This window comes from Sminthopsis crassicaudata, chromosome 2 (assembly GCF_048593235.1).
Source record: "Sminthopsis crassicaudata isolate SCR6 chromosome 2, ASM4859323v1, whole genome shotgun sequence".
In the NCBI taxonomy this organism is placed as follows: Eukaryota; Metazoa; Chordata; class Mammalia; order Dasyuromorphia; family Dasyuridae; genus Sminthopsis; species Sminthopsis crassicaudata.
Genome location: NC_133618.1, coordinates 32435543 through 32450698, shown reverse-complemented (window position 1 = coordinate 32450698; position 15156 = coordinate 32435543). Strand labels below are relative to the sequence as shown.

The 15156-nt window shown below is 43.3% G+C and overlaps 1 protein-coding gene across 5 annotated transcripts in view; it reads right to left on the bottom strand.

Annotated features, from left to right (window-relative positions):
* KCMF1 (potassium channel modulatory factor 1) overlaps positions 1 to 15156 on the bottom strand; it is a 102670-nt gene that overhangs the window by 22628 nt on the left and 64886 nt on the right. For all 5 annotated transcript variants that reach the window (XM_074285617.1, XM_074285619.1, XM_074285618.1 and 2 more), the window contains one exon: positions 3892 to 4031. In XM_074285617.1, coding sequence (XP_074141718.1) covers positions 3892 to 4031 — 140 coding nt within the window. The remainder of the gene's footprint in view (positions 1 to 3891; positions 4032 to 15156) is intronic.

The following is a 15156-nucleotide window of genomic DNA, read 5'->3' as shown; positions in this document are numbered from 1 at the left end:
CCTGGTGCTGGCTATCAGAATTCTTTTCAGAAGACGGCTTCCTTTACCTCAGGGTGAAAAACAGTGAAGTTTTTCTGCGTAGAAGATCTCATGCCCCAGACTTTCTCCTCTCCAACAGCTTCTTTCTGGCTAGGTTCATTTGCTGCCTGTGACTTCCTGCTGCACTTGACCTCAGTCCCTCCAAATACTCCCTTTGTGAGGATGGGCCCTAGAAAATGCTTCCACGAGGTTTTCTTTGGCCTGGCAAACCAGAACCATCTCCTCACCCAAAGAAAAACCAAGGTGAAAGGAAGGCAGCGTCTAGACCGGAATTTTGTTGTTACTTTTCAGAGCTGCTGTTCTCAGTCAGGATCATCATTGTTTTGGAGAAAACAAGTCTAGCACATAAAAGCAGGGCAGTGGTAATTATTCAGGGATATTATCTGACAACCACTTATTAAGCTCCTTCAGAACTCTGGGAGAGGAGCTGGGGAAGTGGAGACCAATAAACACCTTGTGGAGAAGGCTTTCAAGTTGCCTAAGTACTTTTCTATTTGGGCCTCCCAGCAACCTGGGGAGGCAGGTTCTACAGGTAGGGTGGAGAAGGTGCTGGCCCGGAAGCCAAACACACGTGGGATTTGACTCCCATCACGGATGCCAATGGCCCTGCTCAAATGTGAAAGGGAGAGAGTAAGACCTCATGAGGCTGGTGGGACACCGACACAAGGTGTCTGCAGGTGCTAGAGAAACGTCAGGTACTCTGACTGTGACCGTGCTACTGTGGAGAAAAAGAAAAGGAAAAGGCCGAGCAGAGAGTTAACGCGACTTTTCTCATAGCTAATAAGGGACAAGAAAAAGGGAAGAAAAGTCTTTCTGTGTCTCATCGACTCAGCATCGTGTCTGCAGGGCCACAGAAATTCGGAAGAAGTGCCTGGGGACTGGCTCCGAGTCCGTAGGCCACATGTAAAATAAACAGGAGATGGTACCCGAGAATATGCTCCTCTTGCTTACGGTCCAGCACAGAGAATGCAGCGAATGCAAATCAGCAACATCATAAATCAAACAGGCAAAAATCACGTACCACAACAACTGGATGTTAGCTGCAGAGATGAACAGAATATAACGGGGTCGCTATTTGCCGTCATGCTTGTCTGTGCTTGTACCTTCGGGCTTTCACACAGGGCTGGCCCACCCCATGTGTTTTCTTAATAAATGCTTGGTGAGTAAAAGAACTGCTGCACACTAAGGGTGGGGAAAGAAAGTGGGTTCTGAAAAACTTGCCAAAATGCTAACTCAAATGATGCTGTCATGCCTAGTAAAATGAATGAAATTAAGGTTAATTGTAATAACCCACCAAAGCTTATTTGCCTTAATCATCAAAAGGAATAGACTTTGGCGGAGGGAAGGGGGGGGGGGGGGGGAGAGACAGAGAAGGGAGTGCTTCCATTTCAATGAATATATCTAGTGCTACCTTCTTTCTAGCTGCACATAGCTGAATAGCCAGGGGGGAAAAATGCTTTTTACTCACCACTGGCAATGATATCGCCCAACTTCTGTTTGTTTTTATTTTACCACAGTGTGTTGTTAGTTCAGAAGTGCAAAAATCTTATCAATTTGCTTTCCTCCACAAGATATACATTGTTGGCAAAAATCAAGGCAACATTTTCTGCTGCTCATTCAGCCTAAATTCTTACTTTGTCTGAATGATGGGATAGAGTGAAATGCAATGGAAACAAAGTGCCTATCGAGGAACTTCAGAATTACACAGAACTGGATTATGAACACAAAGACGTGTGCAAGCTGCAGTCCACAGAAGCCATCACCGCTTCTCAGTTTCCAACAGAAGGAAATGCTTCAGACAGAAAAACTTTAAAAACCTCAAATTTAATGATTCTATACTAAAAAGGGAGGAAGTTCCAAGTTGAAAATCCCTTCCTTTTTTTCCTCCCTTTATTTAACTGGTAGAAGCAGGACACAAATAAATCTAGTATTGTATTTATTTACTAGATGAAAATGAATCCATCACAACTCTCGACCCCCTTAGACTAACCCCCAACAAATCAGTTTACCTGTCAATTATGGGTCGCGCCAAGCGTGTCAGTAAGTTATTGATCTCTCTCTTTCTGGAAAGGGACAAAGGCAACCTACCTCAGCATGCCAGGCATGCCACAGGCACTGAATTGTCGACTACATGGCGGCAAGCACAGCAGGAAGAGAAAAGGGAGAAATCCTAACCCAAACTGAACACCAGGCCCCGGAGGAGCAGAAACCCCCAAGGGCATCTGAGGCAACAGGATGGAGACCCTCTCATGGCACAGAAGCGTCAGACAAACTGTTCTTTACACAAACAGCAAGGGATTCGCGACCAAACCAAAGGAGAATGGAGGCACCCACACAGGTTCATCCATCACTGGAGGCAAAAATGGTTTCTTCCAAGGTCACTTTCAGCCTCAGGTGTCATGGAAGGGAGGAAAAGACAAAAAAAAGCCCTTTTCCTCTCTCCTTGCTCTTCCTGTTGTACTTTCCCGATTCCAGCACTCACCATGCTCCCCATAAAGGAGGCCCTCTAGAAATGCTTTTACAGACAAGGAAAGTGGCAGATAGAGGTTAAGCAGTATGTGAGGGTCACATAGCCAGCAGTGTCTGTGGCCAGATTTGAACTCAGGGCCCAGTGCTCTACTCCGGGCCAAAATCAGGCAGGGAACGGGAAGAACTATGGCAGCCCTCTGAGAAACAAAGCACCAGAAAGTGTGACCCAGCGCCAGCCGGGCCAAGAAAATGGCGAGGAAGAGTCCAGGGAAACTGGACTTAGTTTGAACTGGGAACCTGAGGAAAATGATGGACATTGATGAACCGAGAAGAGCAAGAAAGGAGTGTGAGGGGCTCCACATCCGTTTAAATCTCCAACTATCCGAAGAAATCGGAACTTCCTGCTGCCTATGCAAACTCTGGTCGTGTCGAGGTGGCAAGCAACCACTCCCCAGGAACGACTCCGAGGACTTTGGGGGGGAGCGAAGAAGGGGAGTGGGGCGTGTTTTTCTAGATCCTATCTCTGCCTCTCAACATTTGCTCAGACAAACTAGCCCACCCAGGCCCTCCTCCCGGAGACTGTCCCAAAGAGATGAGGGAGACCCAGAAATATATCCTGGAAAACAGACAGCAAAGACAAATGGGCTAGAACACAGAAAAAGGAGAAAGAAATGAACAGGAAGATCTTATTCACACGGACACTAAAAGACAAAGTTAGTAACAAGAATGAAACAAGCCTTTTCAGGTACCATTGTTCTCAAATTCCTTTAATTATCTTTGGAAGCAAGTGGTCCAGGCCTTCAAATAACAAAACAGGGTCAGGCAAATGTGGTACAGAATATTATTCTTCACTTTTTATTGGTCATCATTTTGAAAGAGATTTAAATTTTGGGGGGTAAAATACTCGATGTCTTGTTATTCTTAGTCTGATTCAATATGGAACGTCTAAACCAGGGGTTCTCAAACTACGGCCCGTGGGCCAGATGCAGCCGCTGAGGACGTTTATGGGCCCGCCGGGTTATGGCAAATGGGCCGAGGGGCGGAGACAGAGTGGGAGCTTTTGTTTTTACTATAGTCTGGCCCTCCCACAGTCTGAGGGAGAGTGAACTGTGCCCCTATTTAAAAAGTTTGAGGACCACTGGTCTAAGCTTTCCTTGCTTTTTAGAATAAATTAGAAACTTGTAACAATTAACATGAATAAGCAACAGAAAACCACGTTGCCTTCAGATATATTTACAAGAAATGAAATTTACTGTGTGATGAATGAGAGCAGAACTTTTGACATGAACATCTGAGAGAAATTCTCTCACACTAATGAAGATGGCTTCCAATACAGGTAGTATACACATAAATATTATTTCAACACAAATTGCTTCTACTTACCACTTCTGTTGATGTTTCTGCATGTTCAGAAGTAACATGTTCTTGAAGAGATGTCTCCGTATAACCCATTTTTCCACAATAGGGACAAGTAAAAGACTGCGGCTGCTCTACTGAGAAAGCTTCTCCACCATAGTATAAATCTGAAGAAAAAAAAAAAAAGGTCAACTATCATTGAAAAACAGTAATTAAATATTAATTTTAAAACAAAAGAATTGATGGAATGAGAGAAAAACAGCTGTTTCCACTGACCATAGTTCATTATGCTTAAGGCTCTTAGTTCCTTTCTCAATATCCCCACTCCTGACATTGCCTACGTCTGGTTGTCTTGTCTACCAAAGACCCTTTTCCATCCCAACAAAGTCTGAAGCAGATCCTAAAACCCCACATCACATATGTCCCCACCACTTGAGAAGCAATGTTTCCATTTTCCCTCCAGCCTCAGTGTCTTCATCTGTAAAATGAGGGTTGGCCTAGATGATCTTGGGTAGGAAAGAAAAATCTTAGGCACAAGCTCATCAGATATAATTTATTAATTAAATAATCTTTTCTTTGGCAATCTGGTGGAGCCTATGGATCCTTTTTCAATAATAATGTTTTTAAATGTACAAAATTAGAAAGGAAACCAATTATAATAAAATTCATTGATCAACAAACACGTCTGAAGATACCATATGAAGAATACCAGGCTCAGAGAAAAATCCAGAAAGGGACTGAAATCAAACTTGTCTATGAAAATCTCTCCCCCATCAGCCATTTTGTAGTTATAATTTATATGCAGGTAAATTCATTATGGAAGGAAGGCAGGGAACAAACATTTTTATGCAGCCCTATTACCTGTGCTAAGCTTTTTACAATTACTATATCATTTGATCACCATAACAATCCTATAAAATAAATTATTATCCCCACTTCATGGTTGAGGAAACTGAGGCAAACAGGGTAAGTGACTTGCCTGGAGTCTGAGTCCAGATCTGAACTTAGGACTTCTAAATCTGCACTCAGGCTTTCCTAACTCCTAACAGTCCCTTAAAATGCAGGTATTCTCTGAAGAATCATTTTCCTAAAACATCCGATGCCTCTTTAACCATTCCCTCTAAGGATTTTTCTTTTAATTATATCAAAGAGATACTTCTAGAAGTGAATTAATCAAAGAATTCTTTTTCCTTGTGAGATCATTACTGAAATCACTTGAGGGATGAATCAGGCCCATCTTCAGAAACTGATGAGGCTTTTCACAATATTCCAATGCAATGGCCTGAATCCAAAGACTGATAAGAGTTCCTCATTCAGGTAGGAATCAAAGACTTCAGACAAGAGCATTATCCTAATTTTATTTCGTAAAAAAGTGGCTTCGAAACAGGAGAGGAATTCATAGTTTGTTTCTGTATAGGGAAACATTCCATTGACTCCAGATAATGAACAACCTACACTCCTTGGAGCTCAATACTGAACAAATACCTCCTACATTGAAAACCTCAAACATAAGACATCAATATTTATTTTCATCTTTCCACTAAGATGTGTTCTATGGTTTTCTTAGCTTTGTTACTAAATAGCTGAAACTACCAGAACTGGCTCCTTCCCTATTTTGTCCTGGTTCCTTTGTATAGGAAAGGCTGCTTAGACCAGTCCTCACACAATTATCTCAGAGAAGAGAAGAAGGAAAATAAAGAACTCAATGTAAAGTATGAACTGAGTCTAATCATTTCAGAAAAATGCTTTGAACATATTTATAGCATCCTTAAATTAAAATAGCATCAGATGTGATTAAACATAAATAGCACAAAATGAGATTTTTCAAGGTAAAGAACTATCTACTAATATTGTAAGAATGTGGGAAGAAACAATTGCTTTTGTGGATAAGTATACTTCATTTTAGTTGGCTGAAATGGCAATCACACCCTTTTACATTAGTGAAATTTACACAGTGGGAACACTGATTAAATTTTTAACAATAACTGTAATTTAAATAAGATATTAAAGTTTTTCTAATTCAAAAGTATTTCATCAATTAATAAGTGGCTACTTTGTCCAATACTTGGACATATGAGAAGAATAAGCTGGGTTCCTAACAAGGCTTTATATACCCAGATGGTAAAAGGAAAGAGGGCTGACTGAAAGTAGCCCAGCCTGGCACACATTTCACCAAGCGCCCATCAAGCCTGGGTGGCGGTATTCAGTTGTTCGACTCTTCATGACCCTGGAGCCATAGTGTGCCGGTTCCTCTGTCCACCATTAACTTGTCCATGGGGTTTTCTTGGCAAAGATGCGGAGCGTGTTGCCATCTCCTTCCCCGGTGGATCAGGGGGGACAGAGTTCTGTGGCCTGTCCAAGGTCGCCCAGCTGTTAGCATCTGAGCGAAAGGGCCATTCAGTGGGACGAAGGGCTCATGGGATCTTCCAGGATGAGCTCACGTGATTATCATCACGGCTCTCTGGGTGCTGCAGGCTGGATCAGCCCTTTTGTGTGTTTTGCACTAGCAGGGATGGAGCTGTCAGTTAATAAACATTAAGCCTCTGTGGCCCAACAGGCACTGGGCTAAACGCCGGGGATTCTCAGACACACAAAATCTAGTCCCTGCTTTCAGTGAGCATAATGAGCACAATGAGACAAATACAGGATACGTTTTGATAACCGCCGGAGAGGAAGCACTGACGTGAAAGGAACCAGGAGAGGATTCTTGTAGAAGGCGGGATTGGGCCAGAACCTAGAGGATGATGCTGCCCTTGCAGGAGGGCCTGTGAGCCTTTGGCGTGGTCGCAGCAGTCTGACTCAGCAGAGAATCTGAAGGGGGCCCATCTGGTCCAAGCTCTGCAAGTTCCCACTTAGGTTTGGGCCTGCCTAACGTGCCGAGGGGCTCGGCCCTGCTCGGAAGTGTCAGTAGACTGCTATGAAACTGAGCCATTATCAGGCTACCGAGGAGTTCTGCTGACTCCATGTGACAGAACCACAGGCTCTTCTTCAGTCTGAGAATTGTGCTCTGGTGATTCAGACTGTGCTGGCTCCTGGAGTCAGAGCCACAGAGCTCATCCTGGAGGCTGTGGCTAGGCCCAGGTCCCCTCCTCAGGCTGTCCTCCGTCTGTGACTGGGTAGTGAATGCCAGAACTGGCAGGTGGCACCTATGTCTGCAGTTTCCACAAGGTCGGCATCTCCACTGATGGGTCTGGGAGCTTTTCCTGTTCTGGTGCAATCTTGGGTCACTTTCATTTTCTGTGAGCTGGGATAAGCCACGGGCATGTCCTTGGTTGGACCCTGTCCCCAAACCGCTCTGTCTATTCTCCTATGCTGACCTTGGCTAGAAATGTCAGTGCTGTTTGTTTTTTCCCTTGGATTTTTTTTTTGCTCAGGACTTTAACTAGTGATTTTTCTTATACATGTTGGAGAGAAGGAGCTCAGATGTAATTCCTCTGATAATCCCATCTTGGGTCTACCTCCCTGCTTGACTCTTTAATATCACTTATTTATGATATAACTGAGCATCTTCCAGATGAGAATGTGCATTTGGGTTCTTTCCAAGTTACTTGTGCTGCACAAGTCCAACTCTTGAAACCAATTTTCTCCCACTACAAACAGCCCACCCTCCTCCTGCTCCCCACCTCACTCACACTCATCCCTCATCCTGTTATTTCTACCATCACAATACTTCTCAAAAAATCCCCTTCTCTCCATTCACAAAGCCTCCAAGCAGACAGAAGGCCCTCGTTCCCTCTTGTCTAGGCTATTCCAATAGCCTCTAAACTGGACTCCCAACTTCCGGGCTCTCTAAACTCCAATTCAATCCATCTGCCACTCAGCTGCCAAGGTGGTTTACTTAAAGAATGTTTGACTTAACTCTTCTCAGCAATCTAAGATAATAATAATAAACTTGGGATGGAAAATGCCATCTGCATCCAGAGAGAGAACTATGGAGACCGAACACAGATTGAAACAGTATTTTCACCTTTTTGTTTTATTTGCAAAAATTTTTCCCTTGTGGTTTTTTTTCCCCCTTTTGGTCTGATTTCTTTCACAATACGACAAATATGAAAATATGTTTAAAAGTACTATACATGTATAACCTATATCATATTACTGTCTTGGGGAGGGAGGAAGTAAGGGAGAGGGGGAAAAATTCTGAAACACAAAGTCTTATAAAAATGGATGTTGAAAACTATCTTTTCATTTATTTAGAAAAATAAAATACTATTGAGGAAAAAAATAGGTCTGAATATTCTCCCTTCTCACCTTTACCTCCAAGTTTCTTTGCCTTTAAGACTCAGTTCATATAAGAACCATGAGAATAACTTATATGACATTTCATAAACAACTTTTAAAGACTTATGAACTTTAATTAATGAAGTAAGAAATCACAATTCTAGAGGATTCATGATGAAACATGTTACCTACTTCCTGAGAGTGGAGTAAACTCAAGGCACAAAATTTGGATCTGACTTAATTATGTTAGTTTGTTACAAGGATTTCCCCCTACTATAAGATGAAAAGATAATAAATGTTTATTAATTTTTAAAAATACAGCTCAAATCCTAATTTCTGTAGATCTTTCCCATTTCCTCGCGTCAGCCCCATTTGCTCTCTCTTTGTCTAGCAGTGATCCGCAAATTGCCATCCTCCCAATCACACAGGATGGCCACCTTCAACTCCTCACTAACATGGACCTCACATATCCATTGTGGCCCTAAGTTTTATTCTTCCTACCTTCCTATCTCTTCTCTGTACTCACACAGACACACAGCATTCTGCTCATTGCCTCAAGCCTCTGCTACTCCCATCTGTATTTCCCTCAGCTGCCAAATTAATTTCCTAAAGTGAAGTTTTGACCACCTAACTCCTGTCTTTTCTATCAACTCTGGAAGATCTCTGCATTTCCAGGACTGAATATCCAATTCCTTGTTTGGCATAAGTTTTTTGGGACCAGAGACTGTTTTTTGTTTGTTTTTATCTTACGTTGAATTTCTGGCACTTAGCAAGGTGCCTAATAAAAGCTTGCTGATCAGAAAAATCACCACTATAATGAGCTAAATAGTGATGAAAAGATGCTCAAAAAGTGGCAGGGAAGGTATCAAAATGCAAGTGGTTAATCGAGCTGGAATGATTAAAGACAGAGAGTATAATGTGGCACTCACAAGATACTGAAAAACTAGAGGAAGTCTTCCAGCGCACTGGCAGATCTGCTCTAAGAACACGCAGACAAAAGTTCTGTCAGATCCTGGAATGCGGTGTCGATGGATCTCAGATGCAGATACAGGAAGGTGTGCGGCAGAGATCAGCCATATACTATAGCAATACTGGGATAACAAGTCTGTTCCTTACAAGCTGGCTGTGTCTTAAAGCAGAAACACCTTGAAGCCATGGATCCATTATGGCTAAGCATTCAAAACATAGTCAACAAAGCCTGGCTCAGTAGTTCCTTTCTAACAACGTCTGTCGTGCCCATGTGCCAGTATTCGAGCCTCTCCTCAGAATTAAAGGTAGGCAGTCCGGAGGACCCAAAGCCTATTTTATCCATTTAAATGCACTGGTTGAGTTAATGCAGATTAGTTTACCTCCTGAACCTCAAAAATGTCTCCTGTGCCCCATCTAGAGGGTTCGGGTTATTCCCACATGACTATATACCCTACTAGTAACTCTACCCCAGTAAAAGCTAGGCCAATTTTACCTTTAAAAAGGGATTAAGGCTGGAACCACTGATAAAGCTTCCTTCTAACCTAAGTACAAAAGCTAGGCCAGGAGGAGTAAACACATACACAGCCCTGTCAATGCAAATGTATACAGAATTGTTGCTGGATATTCCTTTCAGGTTATGGCTAAATAAACTTCCTTTTGTTAACTGTTGGTCTATGAATGTCTTATGTCTTTCCAATCCAAACCTGAACCACTGAAGCAGTAATTCAAGCCTGGAATATAATGCTATATTACAGGTGTTACAGAAATTTAACTTTGGACTTCTGCTCTAATTATTGATATTTTATGAATTTTTAACACCAAAAACTAGGGGCTTTAAAGAATGGCAATGGTAACTAGAAAATATGAAAACGATCTGTGCATCGAAAATGTGAAAACGATTCAAGTATGCAGTCAAATCCAAGGAGGAAAGGGCAAGAATTCTAAAAATGAAAAGTGATTATTTTTGCAGGAATATTAACTTATTCAAGTTACAAAGTTAATATCGAGCTATTTAAGTTCAATTGTATGTTCTCATATTTCTACTATTCTCAGCAAGATATATGAATGAAGGCCCACCCAAAACCTGAAGAAAAGTGAAATACAAGTTTGTGACAATTTCTGTCAAGCTGTGCCATCTCTTACCTTTACCCTTGCTCCCAAATATGCATGTATGTGTGTGTGGGGGGGGGAAGGTGAGGGAGGGATGTTGGTTTTTAGAGGAATAACTATAATGTTTTAAGAATGTCTGTTTTGATTCTTAGGTCTGTAATTCTCTCATGAATCATTTCTAAGAGCACTACAGTAGACATTGAGATGGTCCCGCCACATAAACGGTACAATATAGACAGGGGTTTCTGCTGGAATTTTTGCTGGATTTGCTGCCTCCCAACAAAAATGGACACTTCAGTTCCCACCACTCTCACTTACTCATCCACCCACTTGGTAGCTCCTGCCAACATTTTCAGACATGAAGTAACTGGCATCTGCAGCCAAGATTTCACCTTGTAGAGATCTGCTTTAAGATGTGATTTCTACCAAGGTTGCCTGAACCTCTCATAAAGGGAAGAGCAAATTAGATTTTAGATTTCTTCCTGAAGAGGATACTGATATTTTCACAAGAAAAGTAATTTTCTTGTGTGTGTATGTTTAAAAAAAAAAAAAAGTAGGAACTAAAAAATACTGGATACTTTAAAGTTTTGCAGTTTACAGCTCTATTGGTAATAAAATTGGTAATAAAAATTAAAAGCATTTAAAATTAATTAGTAATGTTGATATTACTACCTAAATAAGCTACAATTTTAAACTGTTAAATGAACACTTTGGGAGCAAATCAAGTTATATACAGGGTATTTTCGTGTTCCTAAACTAACAATGTTACTATGTGGGTTTCTTACAAGTATTATCTTTATTTTAATCTTATCTTGCTTCCTCACTGCAAGCATATTTTTGTCTCCAAATATTTTTTATGACTTTCAAAATTTCTAGAAAGTGTCTGTCTCTATTAACGCCTCATCCATTCCTAGGCCATCTTCTGTCTGTGGAGAACTTCCTGTACTAGCCCCAAAATAAAACATTCAGAAAGCTCTGAGCAATTTTCCTTCTTTCTAGTAGGCTGCAGGAAGAGTCAATGGATAGTCTGGCTCATGGAGTCAGAAAGGCCCAGGTGTATGTCTCATATCCAACAGGTCCCTTGCTGTAGGGACCCCTCTGGATACTAATAGCAATCTTCTAAAATCAAGGTGCTGAATAAACTGTTGCTCTATATTGGCTGAAGAGGTTTCTTTCCCTAGAGTCCAGAGTCCTTGCCTCAAGAAGGAATAAGATTCTTGTGCAAGAAATGGTATTTCAGTCAGATATTTAAATTTAATGAAAGCTTTAGAAAACTTGAGGTTGTGGGATATTGGACTCTAATCATCCCTTCCCATCCTGAGAGTTTCCCCTGACTTTCTGCCTTTCCAGGTAGACTAGACTTTCTATGTTAGAAAAAAACCAAAACATTTGTCCTTATGGACAAAGAGGGGGGAAAGATCCATGTAGAAAAGGAACAGCATCAAAGGATTTTAAGAAGGTAGAGTGTTACTTTGGGGGGGAAAAAATGCTAAGGACGTTGTCACAGTTTTTGGAATTCAAATACTGATTCTGCTACGTTTAGGCACTTCACCTTCTCCTACCCCCTCCCCACCCTGTTCTCACCTTCTCATCTCTGAGAATCAATCCCTCAATTTAAGCAGAAAAAGCTGTATTTGGTGGCCTCTTGGAACCTTCTTGACTCCCTCATTTTACATTTGAAGGAACTACAGTAGTAACAGAGGCCAGGTCCCTTGTAAACCTCTTCTTCATCCTCCCTGAGACCTCCAACATCTAGTATTTATTCAAACTCTCTCTCCCTTCTTCCCTCCTTCCTTAAAAACAGGCACCTCCTTGTATACTATAGAAGACTGTACGGGAAATTCTTTTAAAACATGTAAATGTTCAATATATCTCAAAGCTGCCTTGCCCGTCTGTTCCAGCCTTCCTTGAGCGCTCTCCTCTTCATTTAAAAAAAAATGCTTCAATGTCCCTCCTCAGTCTCTCTCTCTCTTTCTTTTTTTTTTTTTTTTGGGGGGGGGGGGAAGACATCCTTTTCCTAGTACCCTCTTCTTCCCACTTCTTTTGCCTGAAAACTTAAAGAGAAACAGTAAATAAAATCCTTGAAACAAATGGCTAGCTGACATGATCCCCACGTCGGCCACACCCAGTAGCTCTCCAACTCGAATCTGCTGCTGCTCTGTCAGGACACCACGTGTTACCTGTCCTCTGGAACGCTGACTGCTCCTTGCATAGAAGTCTTTTTAGTTGTTTTTGTACAGGGCTGCTGTTATGGCACAGAGTGTTCTAGGCCTTTCATTTGGGATCAGTTTGAATAAGTCTTTCTAGATTTAAAAAAATACTTGGGTATTTCTCATAAAAAAATAATATTCCATCCCATCCATATACCATCATTTGCCCCTAAATCCCCATGAGTTCTGCTATAACCAAAGGAACTCTGAATGAATGAAAAGCATTTATTCAGCCCTCCTGGTGTGCAAAGCATAACCATTGCCCTTGAGGGGCTCATTCTAATGAGGAAGTCCCATCTGAAAGGCTCCCCCAGCAAGACAGATCAAAGGGGTCCCTGGCCCCGCGGGCGCAGTATCAGAACTGGCCTCTTGTTTCATGCCAGCTCCATGACACAGTCTCGGGCACTTTTTATGAAGAGCTGTGTGCCAGACCCAGACAAGACGGGAGGGCCTGGCTCCCTGCGGCTCCGGCACTCCCAGAGGTCCCCAAGAGGAGGGGGCCGTGCTGGAGTGGCTGAGCAATCCCTTTTTATTAACCACAGGCCCTTCGGACCTCATGTCCTCTCCTCCGGCCCTTGCTCTCCCAACAGAAGGCCCTGGGCCTTGACCCTTCAGAGGAGAGGCCCGGACATGCCCTTGTAGTTGGCTCTCTATCGTGGAACCCCTGGGCACTGCCATCCTCTCTTCCTGTATCCCGGGCTCTGGATGAAGAGGCAGACAGCTCCCCTCTCCACTTCCCTGGGTCCCAGCAGACCATCCCCACAGTTATCCTTACTTCTACCTCTCTCATCATTTGTCATTACCTGTGCCCTACACTTGGTCGGGGGTCCGCCACCTGCCATTCTTTCTCTCAATCCCTTCCTTCTCTGCTCCTTGATTGGCAATCTCATCACTCATCCTGAGAGCCCTTCCCACAGGTACCAGTGGCCTGATGGCTAAGAAGAGCCCTGGTCTCCTGGGCAGAATCCAGGGGCCCCCCACGGGTCTCAGCTCTGACCCATCTGACTGATCTCTTGGGGCCTCTTCCATGTCTACCTGCCTGGACCCCCGACTGGCAGCAGGGCCCCAGCTCTGGCTCTTTGCTTGGGTCTAGCCGTCTCTGTATATTTGGACACATCCGGCCCAGTCTCTGCAGCCCGGCACTGCCAAACGCCGTCAGACGTGCTCCCAACGGCACTTTCCCCTCAAACCCTCTCTCCCCCCATCAGTGGCTTAAGCTTTTGGGCCGAGAGGTCATCCCTGACTCCTCACTCTAGGTCCTCCCACCTAATATGCCCCAGGTCATATCAGAGCTCTGTGGACACTCCTGGGTGAGGCCCTGGGCCCTGTATCCTTGCCTTAGGCTTCTCCCTATTCCAAGCCATCTTCCATGAGAAGACGTGCCCCCAGGACTCCCTGCCAGTGCCAAATCCTGCGAGCCTTGAAAGCCTCTGCCCAGCGGCCCACCTCCTCCATGTCTCCTGCATCTCGCCTCACTGCTCCCCCTCCCCAAAGTGCACTTTCACCAGCTGCCCCCGAAACATGGAGACCTCTCCCCCTCACACACCTCTAGTCTGTCTGTGGTCTCCGTTAGACTGTGGCCTTCTTGGGCTTGGCCCCCAGGAGCCTCAAACAGAAATAGTCACCCTCCCTCCCCAAATGTACCCCTCTTTCTTGCTCCCATACTTCTGCCAGGTTGACCAGAAGCTCCCATACATGGACAGAAGGTGCCCCAGAAGCTGGGAAGCTGGGGGACCCTGAGCTGTTCCATGCGTGAGAATGCCGACACAGCTCCTCTCTGGGACCGCCCTCCCCCCAGCTCAGGCCCTTAAAAAAAAAAAAAGGGCCCATCTCCCCCACCTCTCAGTGTGGCCATATCCTTAAAGCACACCTCTGAGCCGCCCCCCTCGCCCCCAGCTAGCCATCCTGGAGATCTGCCCTGCCCCCATCCCACCTACCCCAAGGTTCTCGGCCTCCATATGAGCTGTTGCCCATTCCATAGCATCTTAAGTCTCCTTCCAAAACTAATGTAAATGCCCCTTCCCATGGAACCTTTCCTGCTTTTTCCTCCACTCATCACTTTGCCTTTATCTTGTGGTAATTTCACATCTACTATTTTTTAATGTTTTTATAGGTGCACAGATATTTCCCACAAAAAAGGATTGCACTGGAAGAAGAGGAAAGAAGAGGTAAATGGGGACAAATTACATGCACAAAAGACCTTGTGCAGTAGAGGGAAAGAAAGGAGGGGAATGAGCACTGTCTGAACCTTAATCTCATTAAGGCTTGCTCAAAGAAGAAATAACATACAGACTTAGTTTGGTATATAAAAGTTGCCTTGCTCCATAGGGAAGTAAAAAGGGGAAGGGGAAAGAAAAGGGGGAGGATAATAGAAAGAAAGGCAAAAATAGAAAAAGAATGGGGGTGCTAATAAAAGTGATTGAGGGAGGTGGGGATCTGAAGTAAAATTGGTGAGGAGAAAAGGGGCAAAGAAGGGAGCAAAGTATAAAAATATAAAAAGAAGGGAGAAAGAGGATGGTGGGAAATACAGAATTTGTAATCTTAATTGTGAATGTGAGTGAGATGAACTCTCCCATAAAATGGAACTGGATGGCAGAGTAGGTTAAAAGCCAGAATCCTACAATATGTTGTTTACAAGAACCACATCTAAAGAACAAAGATACATACAGAGGAAAGGTTAGAGGCTAGAGCAGATCTTGCTGAAGTTCAAAAAAAAAAAAAAAAAAAAAAAAAAAAAAAAAAAAAGAGCAGGGATAGCAATCCTGATCTCAGACCAAGCAAA